Raw genomic sequence first — 15,322 nt, forward strand, 5'->3', positions numbered from 1 at the left:
AATTGAGGTACTCCTCATGAAAGAGCCTGTAGTCATTAGAATGTTCAACTTATAACTAGCGTCTTTGGCTATTTATTTCTGCTCTACTTTGCATCAAGCACTTTTGCCTACATCATGACCTGGTTCAAGCATACAATCTATTAAATATAAAATTATATTTTAATTTTCAAACCTCTAGATTACATCGATTGACAAGTTTCATCAGAGTCGGATGATCAAACGAGAAGCAACTCATCACGTTTCTTGCTGAGCTAATCCCCAGCATCACGATTGACGTCAACAGTCGGAAACCAGCCATTGCGACGTTGTTGTGGATGCCAGCGAAAATGGCTCGTTCTACTTGCTTGATGTGCTTCTGGCATATCTGATGTGCGACCCGAACCAAACTGCTGTGGTAGATTGGGTGATTGTCAATGACTGATAAAAATATTTTCTCCAGAACTTCACATATCAACTGAAGCTGTTTGGATAAATGCAAAATTAACAAATATTATTTACCGATTATGGCTAATTTCTATAATTAACAAATTAAGTGTATTTTCATAATCTGTAACCAGGGTCAGGCTTTTCCACAGAAATTTGTTCCAAAGGCAATTTATCTTTTATTTATTTGGCTCCTATATTGTGAGAGAATATTACATTGAATTGAAATTTGACATTTGTGTGTGAATCGTCTGAGCACTATTCTAGTTTAACAATCTTCCTCTAACTATTATTTCATATATCATTTTACCAGTATATATATATTTAATATATATATTATTAAATAAAATTACCTCTTTTGGTGGTCTTTTGTTCCCATCCAGAAGCTGTATTATTTCTGCGCATTCTCCTGATATTTTTAAATATGACTGGATAATATCCTTTTCAGGGTCACTTTCTATTTCAAATTCACCGACCGATGTACGAAAGAGAGTCAATGCTAAAAAATAAAACAGTTACAGTATGCAAGTGTGTAGAAAAGAAAAGATATACTGTCTGTAATACTAATAATAGTAGGCCTCCAGTCAAAAAGCTCAGATACAAAGCTGAACCTGAATATAATTTAATAATATATAATAGTTACTGTATATTAATTATAACAAACTTGAAATACGATGCAGTTGGTTAGTCTAGTGATAGAAATGGAAATACAGAGGTTGTATTTGTGCCGGTTGTGTTAGGCCAATTAAGCTAGACTCTCAGTTAAGCCAAGCTTATGCCGAACGTCTCCTGGCTGATGGATACCATTACTAGCCTACATCCATCCCGTCCCGCCGGACTGCTGAGTGCGAATACTTAGCTAATACTAATAGTAATAAGGGCCAGGCTAGGCTTACCTTGCAAAACTTCCCCGTTGTTTTCTGAACGTAACTGCTTCTTGAATTGATGGGCTGTAAATGATTGACTATTTTTCTTAATTTTTGTATCTTGTGCAATAACTGAGGAACCATCATTTTGTCTTTTTCTCTTCATTTTGTGAAAGCAAAATCTTCGTAGGCCTAGTACACAACATGTGTGTTTTTGTCAAAGGTCATTAAAATACATATTGAATAAAAGAGGGCGCTATACAAAACTTCTGTAACTTATTGTACTTATACATTCGTAGTAGTTAGGTGGCCTAATAATAAATAAAGAACAAACGACTTACCACTGACAATATCAATGTTATTTTAAGCTTAGGAAACATTTTTTCCCTCACCTTTTTTCAAAAATATAATGAAAAAAAGTTTTAATTGCCGAAGTAGACACACGCTTGCCCTAAAGATCTGCTCATAATCTTTTTAGGCCTACTAAAAGTCAAAGAGTACTAAATTATATGTGTATCTTTGTGTCCCATGATTACGATATACGTACCACAAAAAAAAAAACTGATTGCACTTTAGCTTTTCAGCTATGTTAGGACGGCAATGTTTAGCGAAAAATGTGTTTTTTAGACCAAATATTCACAGGTCATCATCATCATTGAATTTTAGATGTTGCCCGTCCACTTGGCGGGAAACTGTTAGCAGTCATAAGATAAATCAATAAATCAATAATATAAGGACGATCTACGTACGTGCCAGTAGGAAATCTTATTTTAATACAGGCAATATTGTTTAGAGTCGTCTCACACAGATGCACCCAACCAAACCCAGGTCCATTATGTCTGTATCATTAATGTTATCGCCCTCACAATCACAGTCTTTTATAGATATATAGGGCCTACCAGGGAAGAGTGAATTTCACTCTTCCCTGGGCCTCGCCTACGTACTGTACAGTAGAATGATATATAATAGGCTAATGCCGACAAAAAGCTCTCGCAACATACATTTCTTGGATCTGTTGTCTTTACATAAGTATTTCTCAGTCGTTTATAGATGTATATACTGTAGATTAGCATACTCTGTAGTCTATATGGCAAAAAAAACAACCCCGGGGTACAGCTCTTACCGTCAATCGTCAACAGTATGTACGTAACTAGACGTGAATACATGTAACATAAGCAAATAGATGCATTTTTAAAATATAAAATTTATTTTTTTCAGCAAACATGTATTATACAAACGATACATGAAGCATATGGGACGGATATTGTAAAAATAGATATAATAAAAATACTGTAGCATTTAGTACGGTTTAATTTTAATGTTCATAATATGAAAGATTGTCTGATTTATGTATGTCTAATATTCCTCGCCCTCTTCTTCCTCTTCTCCTTCCATTGAATCAACGCCTACCTCTTCGTAATCTTTTTCAAGAGCTGCCAGATCTTCACGAGCTTCGGAGAACTCTCCTTCTTCCATACCTTCACCAACGTACCAATGTACGAAAGCACGCTTGGCGTACATCAGATCGAACTTGTGATCAAGACGGGCCCATGCCTCGGCGATGGCTGTGGTGTTGCTCAACATACACACGGCACGTTGTACTTTGGCCAAGTCACCTCCTGGTACCACAGTTGGTGGTTGGTAGTTGATGCCGACTTTGAAGCCAGTTGGACACCAGTCGACGAACTGGATGGTTCTCTTTGTCTTGATGGTAGCAATAGCTGCGTTGACATCCTTTGGCACGACGTCACCACGGAACAACAGACAACAAGCCATGTACTTGCCGTGACGTGGATCACACTTCACCATCTGGTTGGCAGGTTCAAAGCAGGCGTTGGTGATTTCTGACACAGTCAGCTGTTCGTGGTATGCTTTCTCTGCTGAGATGACTGGGGCGTATGTAGCAAGAGGAAAGTGGATACGTGGGTAGGGTACCAAGTTGGTCTGGAACTCTGTCAAATCCACGTTCAATGCACCATCGAATCGAAGAGATGCAGTGATCGACGATACAATCTGGCCAATCAATCTGTTCAGGTTGGTGTAAGTTGGTCTTTCGATGTCAAGGTTTCGTCGACAGATATCGTAGATAGCTTCATTGTCAACCATGAAGGCACAGTCGGAATGTTCAAGGGTTGTATGAGTTGTCAGAATGGAGTTGTATGGTTCGACAACAGCAGTAGCAATTTGAGGTGCTGGGTAGATAGCGAATTCCAGCTTGGACTTCTTTCCATAATCTACTGAAAGACGTTCCATCAAGAGTGATGTAAAACCAGAACCAGTTCCACCTCCAAAGCTGTGGAAGATCAAGAATCCCTGAAGACCCGTGCACTGATCAGCTAACTTTCGGATTCGGTCAAGAACCACGTCAATAAGCTCTTTTCCAACGGTGTAGTGACCTCTGGCGTAGTTGTTGGCAGCATCTTCTTTGCCGGTGATGAGTTGTTCTGGGTGAAATAGCTGACGGTAAGTACCGGTTCGAACTTCATCAACAACGGTTGGTTCAAGATCGACGAACACAGCACGAGGAACGTGTTTACCAGCACCAGTCTCGCTGAAGAAGGTGTTGAAGGAATCATCACCACCTCCGATGGTCTTGTCACTTGGCATCTGACCATCAGGTTGGATACCGTGCTCCAAGCAGTACAACTCCCAGCAGGCATTACCGATTTGGACACCGGCTTGACCGACATGGATGGAAATACACTCACGCTGCAAAATAAAAAATGACAATAAAATAAATGACAGTAAAAATATAAATGCAATATTACGAATATGTCATGAATCCTAAATCCTAAAAATAGGCCCATGGGATTATAATATTAAAGTTTATCAATTATTAATTAGATAAGATAATACGTTACAAAAAATAGACAAAAAAAATCTGCTTTAATTTTAAATGTGAAAAAAAATCATCATTACAAAATAATAAATATCAAATATAGTTATTAAAAAAATAGTGCTGCATTCCGAATAGTACTGTATTGCATTATGTACATACCACACGTATCACATTACACAGGTAGTATAAAGACGATATTTACTGTCTCTATGACAACCAAGATGGTTCAGTAAATATTCGAGACATGAGGTCATAATTGTACAGACAGGGTGAAGGTCTATTTGTTGTAACCATGGCTACACCTTATAACAACTTTCAAACATAATCTTTCGGCATTTATGAATCGTAATAGAAAGTCTTTTCCCGCCACAATGTGAACAATTATTATTAAACTATTAAACTTTATGTGACAAAAAAAATGTGATGTGCCCATATATGGACATGATGATGATGTCATATCACTACCATATTTGGGCACATCACATTTTTTTGTCAAACTAGTTTGATAATGTAGAGAGAGCTTTATGAACAATTGAAACTAATCTCCTAGAGTTTTGTTTAGAGAATCATATTTTTTCAGTTTTGGTATTAAATTTTATTTTTTATTTTATTTTATTCAAACTCATTCAACAGCGGGAAACCCGCCTCTTACATGGAATAAATCGATGACATTAATTACGTACTAAGATTTATAATTAAAATAATCAATATCCATAATAAATATACATTAATCTATTTTAGTTTATGGTAAAAAATACGTATTTCTATAGATCTAAAGTTAGGCCGAAAACCATGATACGTTTCTCATGTTTCAATGCTGCTGTATTTTTTTACTTTTATGATCCTTAAATAATTAATTCTTCTCCAGCCCGGGGTTATTTCAACTGTATGCGTTTAGAATATAATATAAAACTATATAGGCCTAACCCTATATTTCATGATTTTCCATATGACCTATCTAGGCCTACTTTCTTAAAATTATGTTTATAACTTCGTTGAAATCAAACACCTGAAATATGAAAGCAAGTTATAGAATATTGTATAATATGCTTTCTGATGATAAAATCGAATTCTACTCACCATTTTAGTGTTGAAAGTTGACGAATTTGATGTGAAAAATTCGGGAAAATTGACGAATTAATTCGTGGTCTTCGAGCACCGGTACTAACGGTCGGTAGGTGAAGAACTGAATGTGAGAAAGCGGCAAAGGTAAACGTTTATATAAACAGTTATTCAGAGCTGTCGACCAATCAGAAACAAGCGTTGCTATAAGATTTCTTGTTCAAATATAAGTAAACATCTTTCGAAAACTTACGACGGTAGCTAGGCACCCATGTCTTAACTTACTCTAAGCTCCTTTCATATAGAGCTGTAAGACGGTAATATGATATTATATTGCAAGGGAGATTTTTTGGAGAAGCCTGTGCAACCTTACTTGCGACTGTGCAGTCGTGCTAATATTTAAATCAATTTATTTTTTAGGCTATAGTAAAAACACAGACCGTTGTAGGTCTATCTGAGACGGAATGACAGTCTGAGCCCATAATAAGATTCGAACCCAATTTTAGATAAAGTGTAAAGTGTAACCAAGTTTGTTGCGCACGTATAAAAAATTACGATTCTGAGTTGAAAATGATGATCACGTAGAACGTAGCCTAAAGGTAAAGTTTCAAAATAAAAAGAAATATAAAATAAAATAAAAATTTGACTATTGGGCGGGAAAAAAATCCCGCGGTAATATACATCTGCTGAAAGATTTCAAACATAATGGCTTAATCGCTATGACAAGCAAACACACCAGAACTGCTTTTATTATTCATGACATCATAAGTGTGTTTTCTCAATGGAACAATTAAAAGGATGTAAATAAAACCTAAAGTGAAAAGTTCTGATTACAAAAATAACCACATATGCATAGACTTGCCCCAAAGTCTCTCAGTGAGTTGTTTTGTTTTAGGCTATCATGAGTGTAGGTTTAGTTTTGATTTTTTCCCGTTAAAGATAATATGCCATATTCTCAATTAATAATAGTTATTACTATTAATAGTCACTTTTATCAAAAATTAGATCGAACAAAAAATCACCCGAAAAGCTGTAATTTTTAAGAAAAAACAATAGTCATAGCTGCCAGCCAATGGTTTTATTTTGTCTTTTTAGGCCTATAAGTGAAAATATAGATTGTTTTCTATTACATTTATTAATACAAAATGGCTTATTCAAAGTCTGATTTTGATAATTTACATTTTTACATGTTTTTGGGTGAACAATACATCTTTAACTATAGATGTCTGCTCAAGTATAAAAATCAATTTTGGGACACGGATCATACTTGGAGGCCTACATCCGGGTCCTTCCAATTAGACTCTGACTCTGTCTCCATAGCAAAGGGATTTATTACTACGTGGGGTATAAAGAAAATATTATATGGTCGTTAAAAAGTACGGGGTAGAAAGACCAAGAAATAACGGTATTCACATTGTACAACTTAGGGGCATAAGGCCATAGACCGTTAAAATTATGGGGCGTCAAAATACCTCACAGTCCGATGTAACGTGCCTCACACTGATCATTCAATGGACACTAATCCTTATTCAAAACAAGCAGGGAGAAAAAGAACGCTAGGGAAATAAGTGTTCTGTAGTAGGCCTAGACATGTTTTAAATCAGACCGTTATCTTATTAGTCGAGATTCCCTGGAGTTGTCTAAAATCAATTCAATCAATCAAAATCAATTTTATGTCCCTTACTATGGCTAATAGGTAGAGTGTGTATATTCAGTAAGAGTACTTTTATTCTAATATTTCAAATGAATTTTAGTATAGAGAACAATTAGGCCTATTACTCGTTCTATTTGGAGTCTTGGCAAATTATACCCAGAGTACATTCAAATCGCTTACGTAAAACCCGTATCTTTTTTTACTAGACATTATATCAATAGAAAAATTGTCAGTACACATTTAATGTGTACTGTGACGCTTGTTAACTTTCTTATTGGAATGACATAATCGCTACAGGCAAGTCTTTTATATACAATTGAAAACATTGAATTACCTTATCCTTGTTTAAATTGGATTGTACTACCGAACTATAGACATCTAAAATAATTAACTTCGTTTTATTATGTAACTTAAAGGAAATAACCGATCAAAATAAACGTACTGACGTAAATTGTTCAAATGTATTACTTCTCGTTAAACAGTATCAAAGTTCAATTTTAGTTCAGACTAAGTTTGTGTGTGTTGTAATTTATCTATTAGCAGATCCTTCAGGAATACAATGCTGTTTACCTCCGAGTTGGAAGTATTTTTTTATATAAAAAAGGCCCAACATGTGGTATGAAAAACCGTCATAAATGTGGCAAGGTACAAAATAATAGTATATGATATATTAAATAATTATGAACTAAATAAAATAACTGAATTTATTAATTGAAATTTAAAAAAAGCGTAAAGCTTGCTGTTTTATTTTATTGATTGAGCTTTTCATTTTGTTTATTTTGTATCTCCATTATCAGCCATTTTCCAGTAATTTGCCTTTACTAATTATTTATATTATATAATATATACGCGCGTGACGAATGCAATGAACCACATAGTCTTTTTTAACAAATATGTGTGCCATGATTTTTTTTCATTTGTATTAAAAATATTTAAAAAAAGTTGTTAATTTTTAGAATAGAAGAAAAAAAACCAATTGATATATAGAAGGACGTAATAATTTTAAAAATTAACAAAATACTGTTACAAATAAGGTAATTACCAAGCTTAACTGGACGAGAAGCATTGACAAGTTCAGTGTCACTGTTGACGACGTCAACCTAAAAAAGAAAAACACAATTATTATTCTACAAAAGTGTAGTGTAACCAATTACTGATGGCGGTTAAATTCAATTTAGACCATATCAATCACATTTATTCTTAGAGAGTTTGCTCTTAGTCAATGTATGAATGACGTCATCATTTTGATGGCGTTGTTGTTTTTTCTCCTCCTCCTCCTCTTGGTGGTTCTGATGACAAAAGTGTCATCTCTTTCATTTACAAATCACGACTTTCTTCGATTACAACATTCTTTGATTCTGTGTGTGATGCGAACAACGAAATATACATTCAGCAACTTTTCAGATAGCAACTTGAAAACTACGGTACATTCCTGCTTCAACAGATAGAGATAGGTGAGTTTTTTTTAATTGTATCAATAACTTCATTTTAATTCTTCTCAATAAATGTTCGTCAAAGCTAAATAGTTGTATTAATATTATTCATATTTCTCGTTAACAGATTCAATAATATTGTATATCTCAACTGTATAATCTTTAATTTCAAAAAAATTAGTTTTGTCAATTCTTATATTAATTTTGTTTTTTCATTTACTGATATTTGAAAACTCACAACTTAGAAGCGATTTTAAACAAAACAAGTTACAAATAGTAATACAAATATATTAATCTAAAGGCAAATTACTGATCTCAATGGAGATACAAAATAAAAAACGCTAAATTAAAACGATAAAGTAAAACAAACCAGAAAATTTACAGAGCTTTCGGGCAATACAAATATATATATGGATAATTATAATAAATATTATTAAGGATAGACATTTTTCAAGATTTAGAATAATCATACTTTTTGAAATATAATTATTATTATATTTTCGTCAATTAATATTAAAGGTCTAGACCAAAAGTGTCTGTCTACATATGTCTTTATTATTTTAAAAGTAGCAATTTTATATTGACAAATTCATTTTCAATTACTTTCCGACATTACAACTTGACTAAAGAAACAAAAACTCACAAATTAAAATATTTATTTGAGCTAAAGAAAATTCAGATTTATACAACAAATCAAATTCTGATATCATTTTTTTGGTTAACAATACAGATTACAATTTCTAATTTGGTTTAATCAAATAAATGGATTTTTTCAATATAATGTTTAATAATATATGACTTCAAACACATTATTTTGAGAAGAAAATAACATAATAATGTATTTTTGCATGCAATGTAGCTTTTGTAAAACTTGTTCAGTTCATCATCATCGTATCACATATAAACAACAATGAATGTGTGTAGGAACGGACAAATAGAACGTTATTGTACGCCGATATTAATGTTTTAATGTTAACGATCTTATAAAGTGGATTGTTGTCTATTAATACGTGGAAACACGACAAATGACAATTAATACTCTAGGTTTTTATTGTTGAGCTCCTTAATCTTAAAAGATCTGAGATAACATTGTGATGTTTTTGTGACATTTGTAAAACATAATTGTCACTTTCCTTCAATTAAGCTTTAAAAAACAATTACATATTGATGGTAAAACGCCATACACGGTATCCGTTGTTTCTTTTTCTATAAAATAAGGAAGGTGCATATGAAATAGAATACAGTATATTTTATATGATTGATATTACAAGTTTGTAATGTTGATATTTGGTTTAATTTGAATGCATAAATCGTTTACATTTTCGCTTTACGTAATATATTCAAGACAAACATGAAAACAATATGCGCTGAGCAGTCGGAGAGCCGCGTTGGGAAATATGACCGTTATCGCTGAATTTTCGACTTCGCATGACGTCATAAATTTTAGAAGCCCTCTCTCGGCACAGAAGCATCAACGTTTCGCGCGAAAACATTAGCATAAAGTATACATCATTTAATAGCTGTTTAATAAACATTAGTAGGCGAAAAATTAACCATATATGGTAAGATCAGTTCCTTATATGTTTAAGATGTCGCAGGTCACCTAATTTTCTGAATAATTTGTTGGATTTGTTGTCAGCGACAATTTCTTTCCAAAGTTCGTGTGCGTCCGTCAAAACTGAAGTTTTCTAACAGGTGTTTGTTTACAAATTTTCCATTAGTGGGATTTGCATCCCATACAGTGAATTACCAAAAAACCGACGTATATGGATAGAGTAAGTATCAATAGTCTGTTTTACGTTAAAATTGGCTTGAAACCCTATTTAAGCTTCCTATAGCGAACATTTTAAAAAAGGTCCTCATGTCATATATTGTTACGTCTCGCGGCACTAGTTCCGTCGTGTGTGGTGCATGGTGCGTTGATTGTGGTTGTTGTAGGTGAGTATATGCACGACCTGGTGGATCGTTGTCGTATTATATCGGCCTAGGCCTAGTAACATGTTCTGTTAATAATTTAAATACTTTAGTTACAATTTAGTATTATTAAAGTATCGTTACAATCCTACTCTATATTGAAGATGCATTGGGAAGTTTTAAAAAGATAATTAAGCAAATCGCAGCCTGATACAGGTATAGGCCTACCTATTCTATAGTTAAATATTTATTTATAGTAAAATTATTGACAACTGAGGGGTACAATTTATTTATAATATTAATAATTATTACAATAAACAGACATAAGGAAATTTTGTATTTGCTGCTTTTTCATGGTAGGCCTATATCTGAAAATGTTTTGAGGTTGTTGAATATTTATACTGTATAACGATGCAATGTTTTGTTCATATCATAGTGACAATTATTTAAATAGTTTCATTCATTACATTTCAGCTATTCATTTTCATTTTAGGTTTTTTGTTGGTATCAAGACTCGACGATTTTCTGTCTCGTTCTTCAATATGAGGTTGGACGGTGGAAGCTGTAATGGTTTTCTCGATTTCAATATCATTGCTGCAGCTGATAGTTTTTCATTTTATTCGCTAATAATAATATAACATATACATTCATACGCATTCAAGTTTTAGAAGCGTTTCAGATCAGTCAATGATAAGATATAAATTAAGTTGCAATTGATTGATTGATTTACTTTATTAACCAGAGTCACACAGATACATACAATATAAACATATAAAACAATCATAAAATCAGTACAACCGTAAGACTCACGTAAGTTAATATGATATAGGCCTAGCTAGTTTATGTTTGATGAACAAGGTGCTATTTAAATAAAAGCAAGTTTTTATATACAGTAGTAGTATTTACTATTTATATAAGTATTGTTTGAAAGATATTTGTATTAAAAACTGCTTTTCACATTCTGTATACGTAAAAAAAAAATTGGTTGCTTGTGTGAAATGCAAGTTGTATCTAATAAAGTAATATTTATATACAAGTGTGACATTTACTGCCAGATACTGAAATACTGAGTACCAACCAATCACTGTAACAATACTCAAGTAAATGATGGACTTATATTTTTATACCTTGGTTTCAGCTGGGCCCATAATTATCTTTTTTAAAAACATGACCATATAAAAATACACATTTGAGTCTCTGAAACAAACATGCCCAATTTTAAAAAACATTCCCCATATATAAATTGAAAATGGGTTATTTTTTTTTGTTTTTCCATTTATTGTTTTTTTAACAGTTTTTTATTTGTTCTGGGCCTAGTTTCTCCTTCAGGCTTCTTCTTGCTTGGTATATGAGCAGAGCTGGGATAGACCTACCACCAGCCTAGACTATAGAATACCCAGCTACTATTATTAACACTCACTAGGGTAGGCCTACCTATCTAATATTAGTATTATATCAGAATTACTCAGCCTAGCTAGGCCTAGAAAATACTATTTTTAGGCCTAGCTAGGCTAGAAATCAAGTAAGTAATTATAGTAGGTAGCCTTTCCTAGCTCAGAAACCAAATAGAACAATAATCGGGGAGCAAATTGAAATCTTAGGCCTATGACGTAATACGCCTGCATGAAAACCGTATTGAACACAGACACGATTCGGTCCGGGACGATTCGTACCAGCTTCGTAAAACGTAAACAAAGTTTCAAAATGGCGATTTTTCGATCGAAACAGAACAGAAATGTAGTAGGTTTGGTTTGATTAGTGGGAGTTGCATCCCAAGAAAGCTTAAAATTAGATTTTTATTTTAATAGATAGCTTAATAGTTTATCTTGAAAGGATTTTAAATTCGCTTTGAAACCTTATCTAGAAAATATGAAATTTAATGATTTTTTACCATCATTTAAAAAAAAATTAAAGTAAAAAAGTTTATACATAAAATAATGATATTTCTTGAAACAAAAAATCTGTGGAATTTAGATCACAGTTTGTATCATTATTTACGCTTGTAGTTCAACTATTGAAATACGTTTATTGATTTCATTTAATATCAAAATTATACCATTTTCTAAGTGTACTAAAATAGCAAAAATTCCAACATTTTCCACGAAGCGCGCCCTCACAATGAATGAAATCAGTGATGCGTTACCAACGCGGCTTTCCGACTGAAGTTGTTAATATACACGCGCGTGACGAATGCAATGAAACACATAGTCTTTTTTTAACAAAATATGTGTGCCATGATTTTTTTCATTTGTATTAAAAATATTTAAAAAAAGTTGTTAATTTTTAGAATAGAAGAAAAAAAATTAATTGTTTTATATTTATATCACACGGTATACCGCTATACAGTGCACCAATGTGTCTATAATACGGCAATCTAACAACAGGACACTGAGGTCGCCTTGCCAAGATAGGAACTTGTAACATTCATTTTGATCTTAATGTCTGGCTGCAACAAATTCCAACAGTACTGTACTGCGTACATAATATTCTCCGCGGCGCGAGGTGTCTGTTAAGGGACGTGGAACTGATCGTGTCAGTCACAAATAAACCCTTTAATCTCCGGAGCTCAGCATCCAGTTGTTAGCTTTCAGTACACGTCATTGTTTTTTACAATAATTATAGGACCTACATATTTTATTGAAGTGTAAGGGATGGGGGAACAACACAATTTACTTCTTGCTTTCGTAACAAGCACGTGACACAGTCAGCGCAACTGGTTCACTACACATCTGCGCAAACGTGACGCAACTAAAACAAAAAATTGCTTAAGACGACTGTATAATTTGTGTAGGCGTGTGGGGTAAATGTTCCGCAACAAAGCAAAACATTGTTACAACTTATTACGTAAAATTTACTTTATTCCAAAAATAAGTACTGTTTTCTGTTTTCTAAATCCACGCCATCGTCAAGTAATGAATGGTGCAAGGAGATTGCCTCGAATGGACAATCAAATTCACGTTTCCGTCTCCGTAAATCTGAACGTGTACTTAGTTGAACGTACGTGAGGATTCACACGGGCAATTCAATTAAGAAGTTGATTCCTTATGTTTCAGAATGTCTTAGAACGTTCACATTGCTAATGATGATAGCCCTCTGAGGACTTAGCGGATCACGCCAACAAATTTGTTTGTTTCAATTTTACTCAATTTCTCCCGCTTCTATTTTGTTTTACGTGACCTGATAATGGGTGTTTAGCATACGTCATCCATATTATTGTTCGCATAATTGCTGCGCAAACGTTTTTTCACATTAGAAAAATAAAATTGAAATATTTTTCTTTCTCTGGATGATTAAGAGAAAAGTTTGTGGAGGTCATCCGTTTCACACCACCATGATCGCACTTGTCAGCATGGCATCGAACTTATACTATAAACGAAATATAAAGTTTAAACTTTAAAATAAAATTTAATGACTAAAAAGATCGACGTTTCGGAATCATCATGAAACCATTCTCAAGAACAAATGAGTAAAATTAATAAAAGATATAAGACATTTTTTATTGAATTATAATCAATTTACCATTTATAGGATAAGCACAATATATTTTATTGAATTTTTAATTAGCAGTTGATAGACGGATTGGAGTGTTTTTCTAATATTCTAATATTTATTTGAAGTGAAAAAACCCATTCGTTTACAAATCCGAGCCATCAATAACACTGATACAATGATTGTTCATCTCTCTACAATTTAAATCCAAAAATATATCAAGCAAATTATCTGTCATGATGTCGTTATTTTGTGTAGTTTTATATTCTTGGCCTTCGGCTGCCTCGGAGTACCAGCAATAATCTTTAGTTTTACTGTAGTATATAATCTATCACGAAACAAAAATACAAAGTTTACACGTCAATGCTGACACTTTTACAGAAGAAAAAGGATTTTTGTTGTTGATAGAGAATTAATGTTTTATGTACAAATTGAGGAGCTAGTGCTGTTCCGCTGTACCACGCCGAGAGTGTTAAAAAGTCGCTATCCAATCAAGTTTGAATAATATCATGAAAGAACCAGTGGTCTAATGGTTAGGACATCTGTATATCAAGCAGAAGATTCCGGGTTCGAATATCGGTTCTCACAGATTTCCTCATCTTATTGTTTCAAATTAATTAATTAAATTTCAGTATAAAACCGGGCGGTTAGAATGTTATTTTTTACTAGTGTACAAAAATATTGTCTTATTTTTTTACCTTCCAGATAGGTTTAACATGAAGAATAGACTCCCAGCCATCGTGGTCTCAGCGGCGATCATTTTCATCGTTGCCATAAGCATCTCTGTAACACAAACCAATGCGTCGAGACCACTAGGCCAATACCGATTTCTAGAAGACGACTATCAGTTACAGAGTGAAGTGGAACCATTGATGGTCTTAAGGATAAAGCAATTACTGGAGGAAAACATCATGAGAATGAAAAAGGGTTCTCGGCCTAGGCCGACATGTGCACCAGGAAACGTGAGAAGCTGTCATACGGACTGGTGGAAAAGATCAGGCCCAGTCCGCTATCGATGAAATGCGACGAGTTGGGGACGAGTTTTAAAAATTCATAATAAATCATCTGTTTTTCTTTTTAATAAATCAAAAGTAATTTACAGTTTTTGAACAATATGAACTATATTAATTATGTATGTGTCATTTATGAACTCTAGGGCTGATGATAAGAAATTGTCTCGAGCTCCAGGCCAGACAATGCCAAGCGCACCAGTCACAACTGTCATGGGATGATGGGGAAATATTTGTTGGTAGAAGAGCGAGTTTCAATAACAAAGTGTCATTTCATATTATCAAAACGCTGTTGGCTGTTTGATAGTATGTAATAGAAAAACAAAGTTATTGACAGTTTTAAGGAATATATAGGGGGATAATTCATTTGACATTTTTCTGGGTAATTGTAAGATTGTAAAATGTTGACTGTTAGAATAAAAACAAATTAAGACAAAACCCTAGTCGAAATTTGTAAGTTGTCTTTGGTCACAAGAATGTCTTATACACTGTATATTTGGAATCAATTATGAACACGAAGGCTAGAAAAAGAAAGAAAAAACAACTGATAGTTATAGTTGTAATTATTTAATAATATACACAATGTTGTGATATGTTAAATATTGTCTTATATTTCGTTCTTGTTTAGTTAC

The 15,322-nt window shown here is 33.4% G+C and overlaps 2 protein-coding genes and 1 long non-coding RNA gene across 3 annotated transcripts in view; 1 reads left to right on the top strand and 2 right to left on the bottom strand.

Annotated features, from left to right (window-relative positions):
* The window catches only part of LOC144849119 (nucleolar pre-ribosomal-associated protein 1-like), a 41,812-nt gene extending 40,343 nt beyond the window's left edge, over positions 1–1,469 (bottom strand). Inside the window, exons 1-3 of the mRNA XM_078706125.1 lie at positions 1,320–1,469; positions 777–922; positions 173–460 (exon numbers count right to left, since the gene is read on the bottom strand). Coding sequence (XP_078562251.1) covers positions 173–460; positions 777–922; positions 1,320–1,455 — 570 coding nt within the window. The 5' untranslated portion in view covers positions 1,456–1,469. The remainder of the gene's footprint in view (positions 1–172; positions 461–776; positions 923–1,319) is intronic.
* Positions 1,470–2,473: 1,004 nt separating this feature from the next.
* On the bottom strand, positions 2,474–5,331 carry LOC144848844 (tubulin alpha-1A chain-like). Its single transcript, XM_078705772.1, has 2 exons — positions 5,209–5,331; positions 2,474–3,998 (listed from the first exon to the last, which is right to left on the bottom strand). Exons 1-2 carry the CDS (start codon positions 5,209–5,211, stop codon positions 2,646–2,648), a joined length of 1,356 nt encoding a protein of 451 aa, XP_078561898.1. The 5' UTR covers positions 5,212–5,331; the 3' UTR covers positions 2,474–2,645.
* A 2,809-nt stretch (positions 5,332–8,140) lies between these two features.
* LOC144847786 (uncharacterized) lies at positions 8,141–15,283 on the top strand. Its single transcript, XR_013613786.1, has 2 exons — positions 8,141–8,298; positions 14,386–15,283. It is a non-coding gene; the product is annotated as an uncharacterized LOC144847786 (long non-coding RNA).
* The last annotated feature ends 39 nt before the right edge of the window (positions 15,284–15,322 follow it).

Source organism: Antedon bifida, chromosome 7, assembly GCF_963402885.1.
Source record: "Antedon bifida chromosome 7, ecAntBifi1.1, whole genome shotgun sequence".
NCBI classification, from domain to species: Eukaryota; Metazoa; Echinodermata; class Crinoidea; order Comatulida; family Antedonidae; genus Antedon; species Antedon bifida.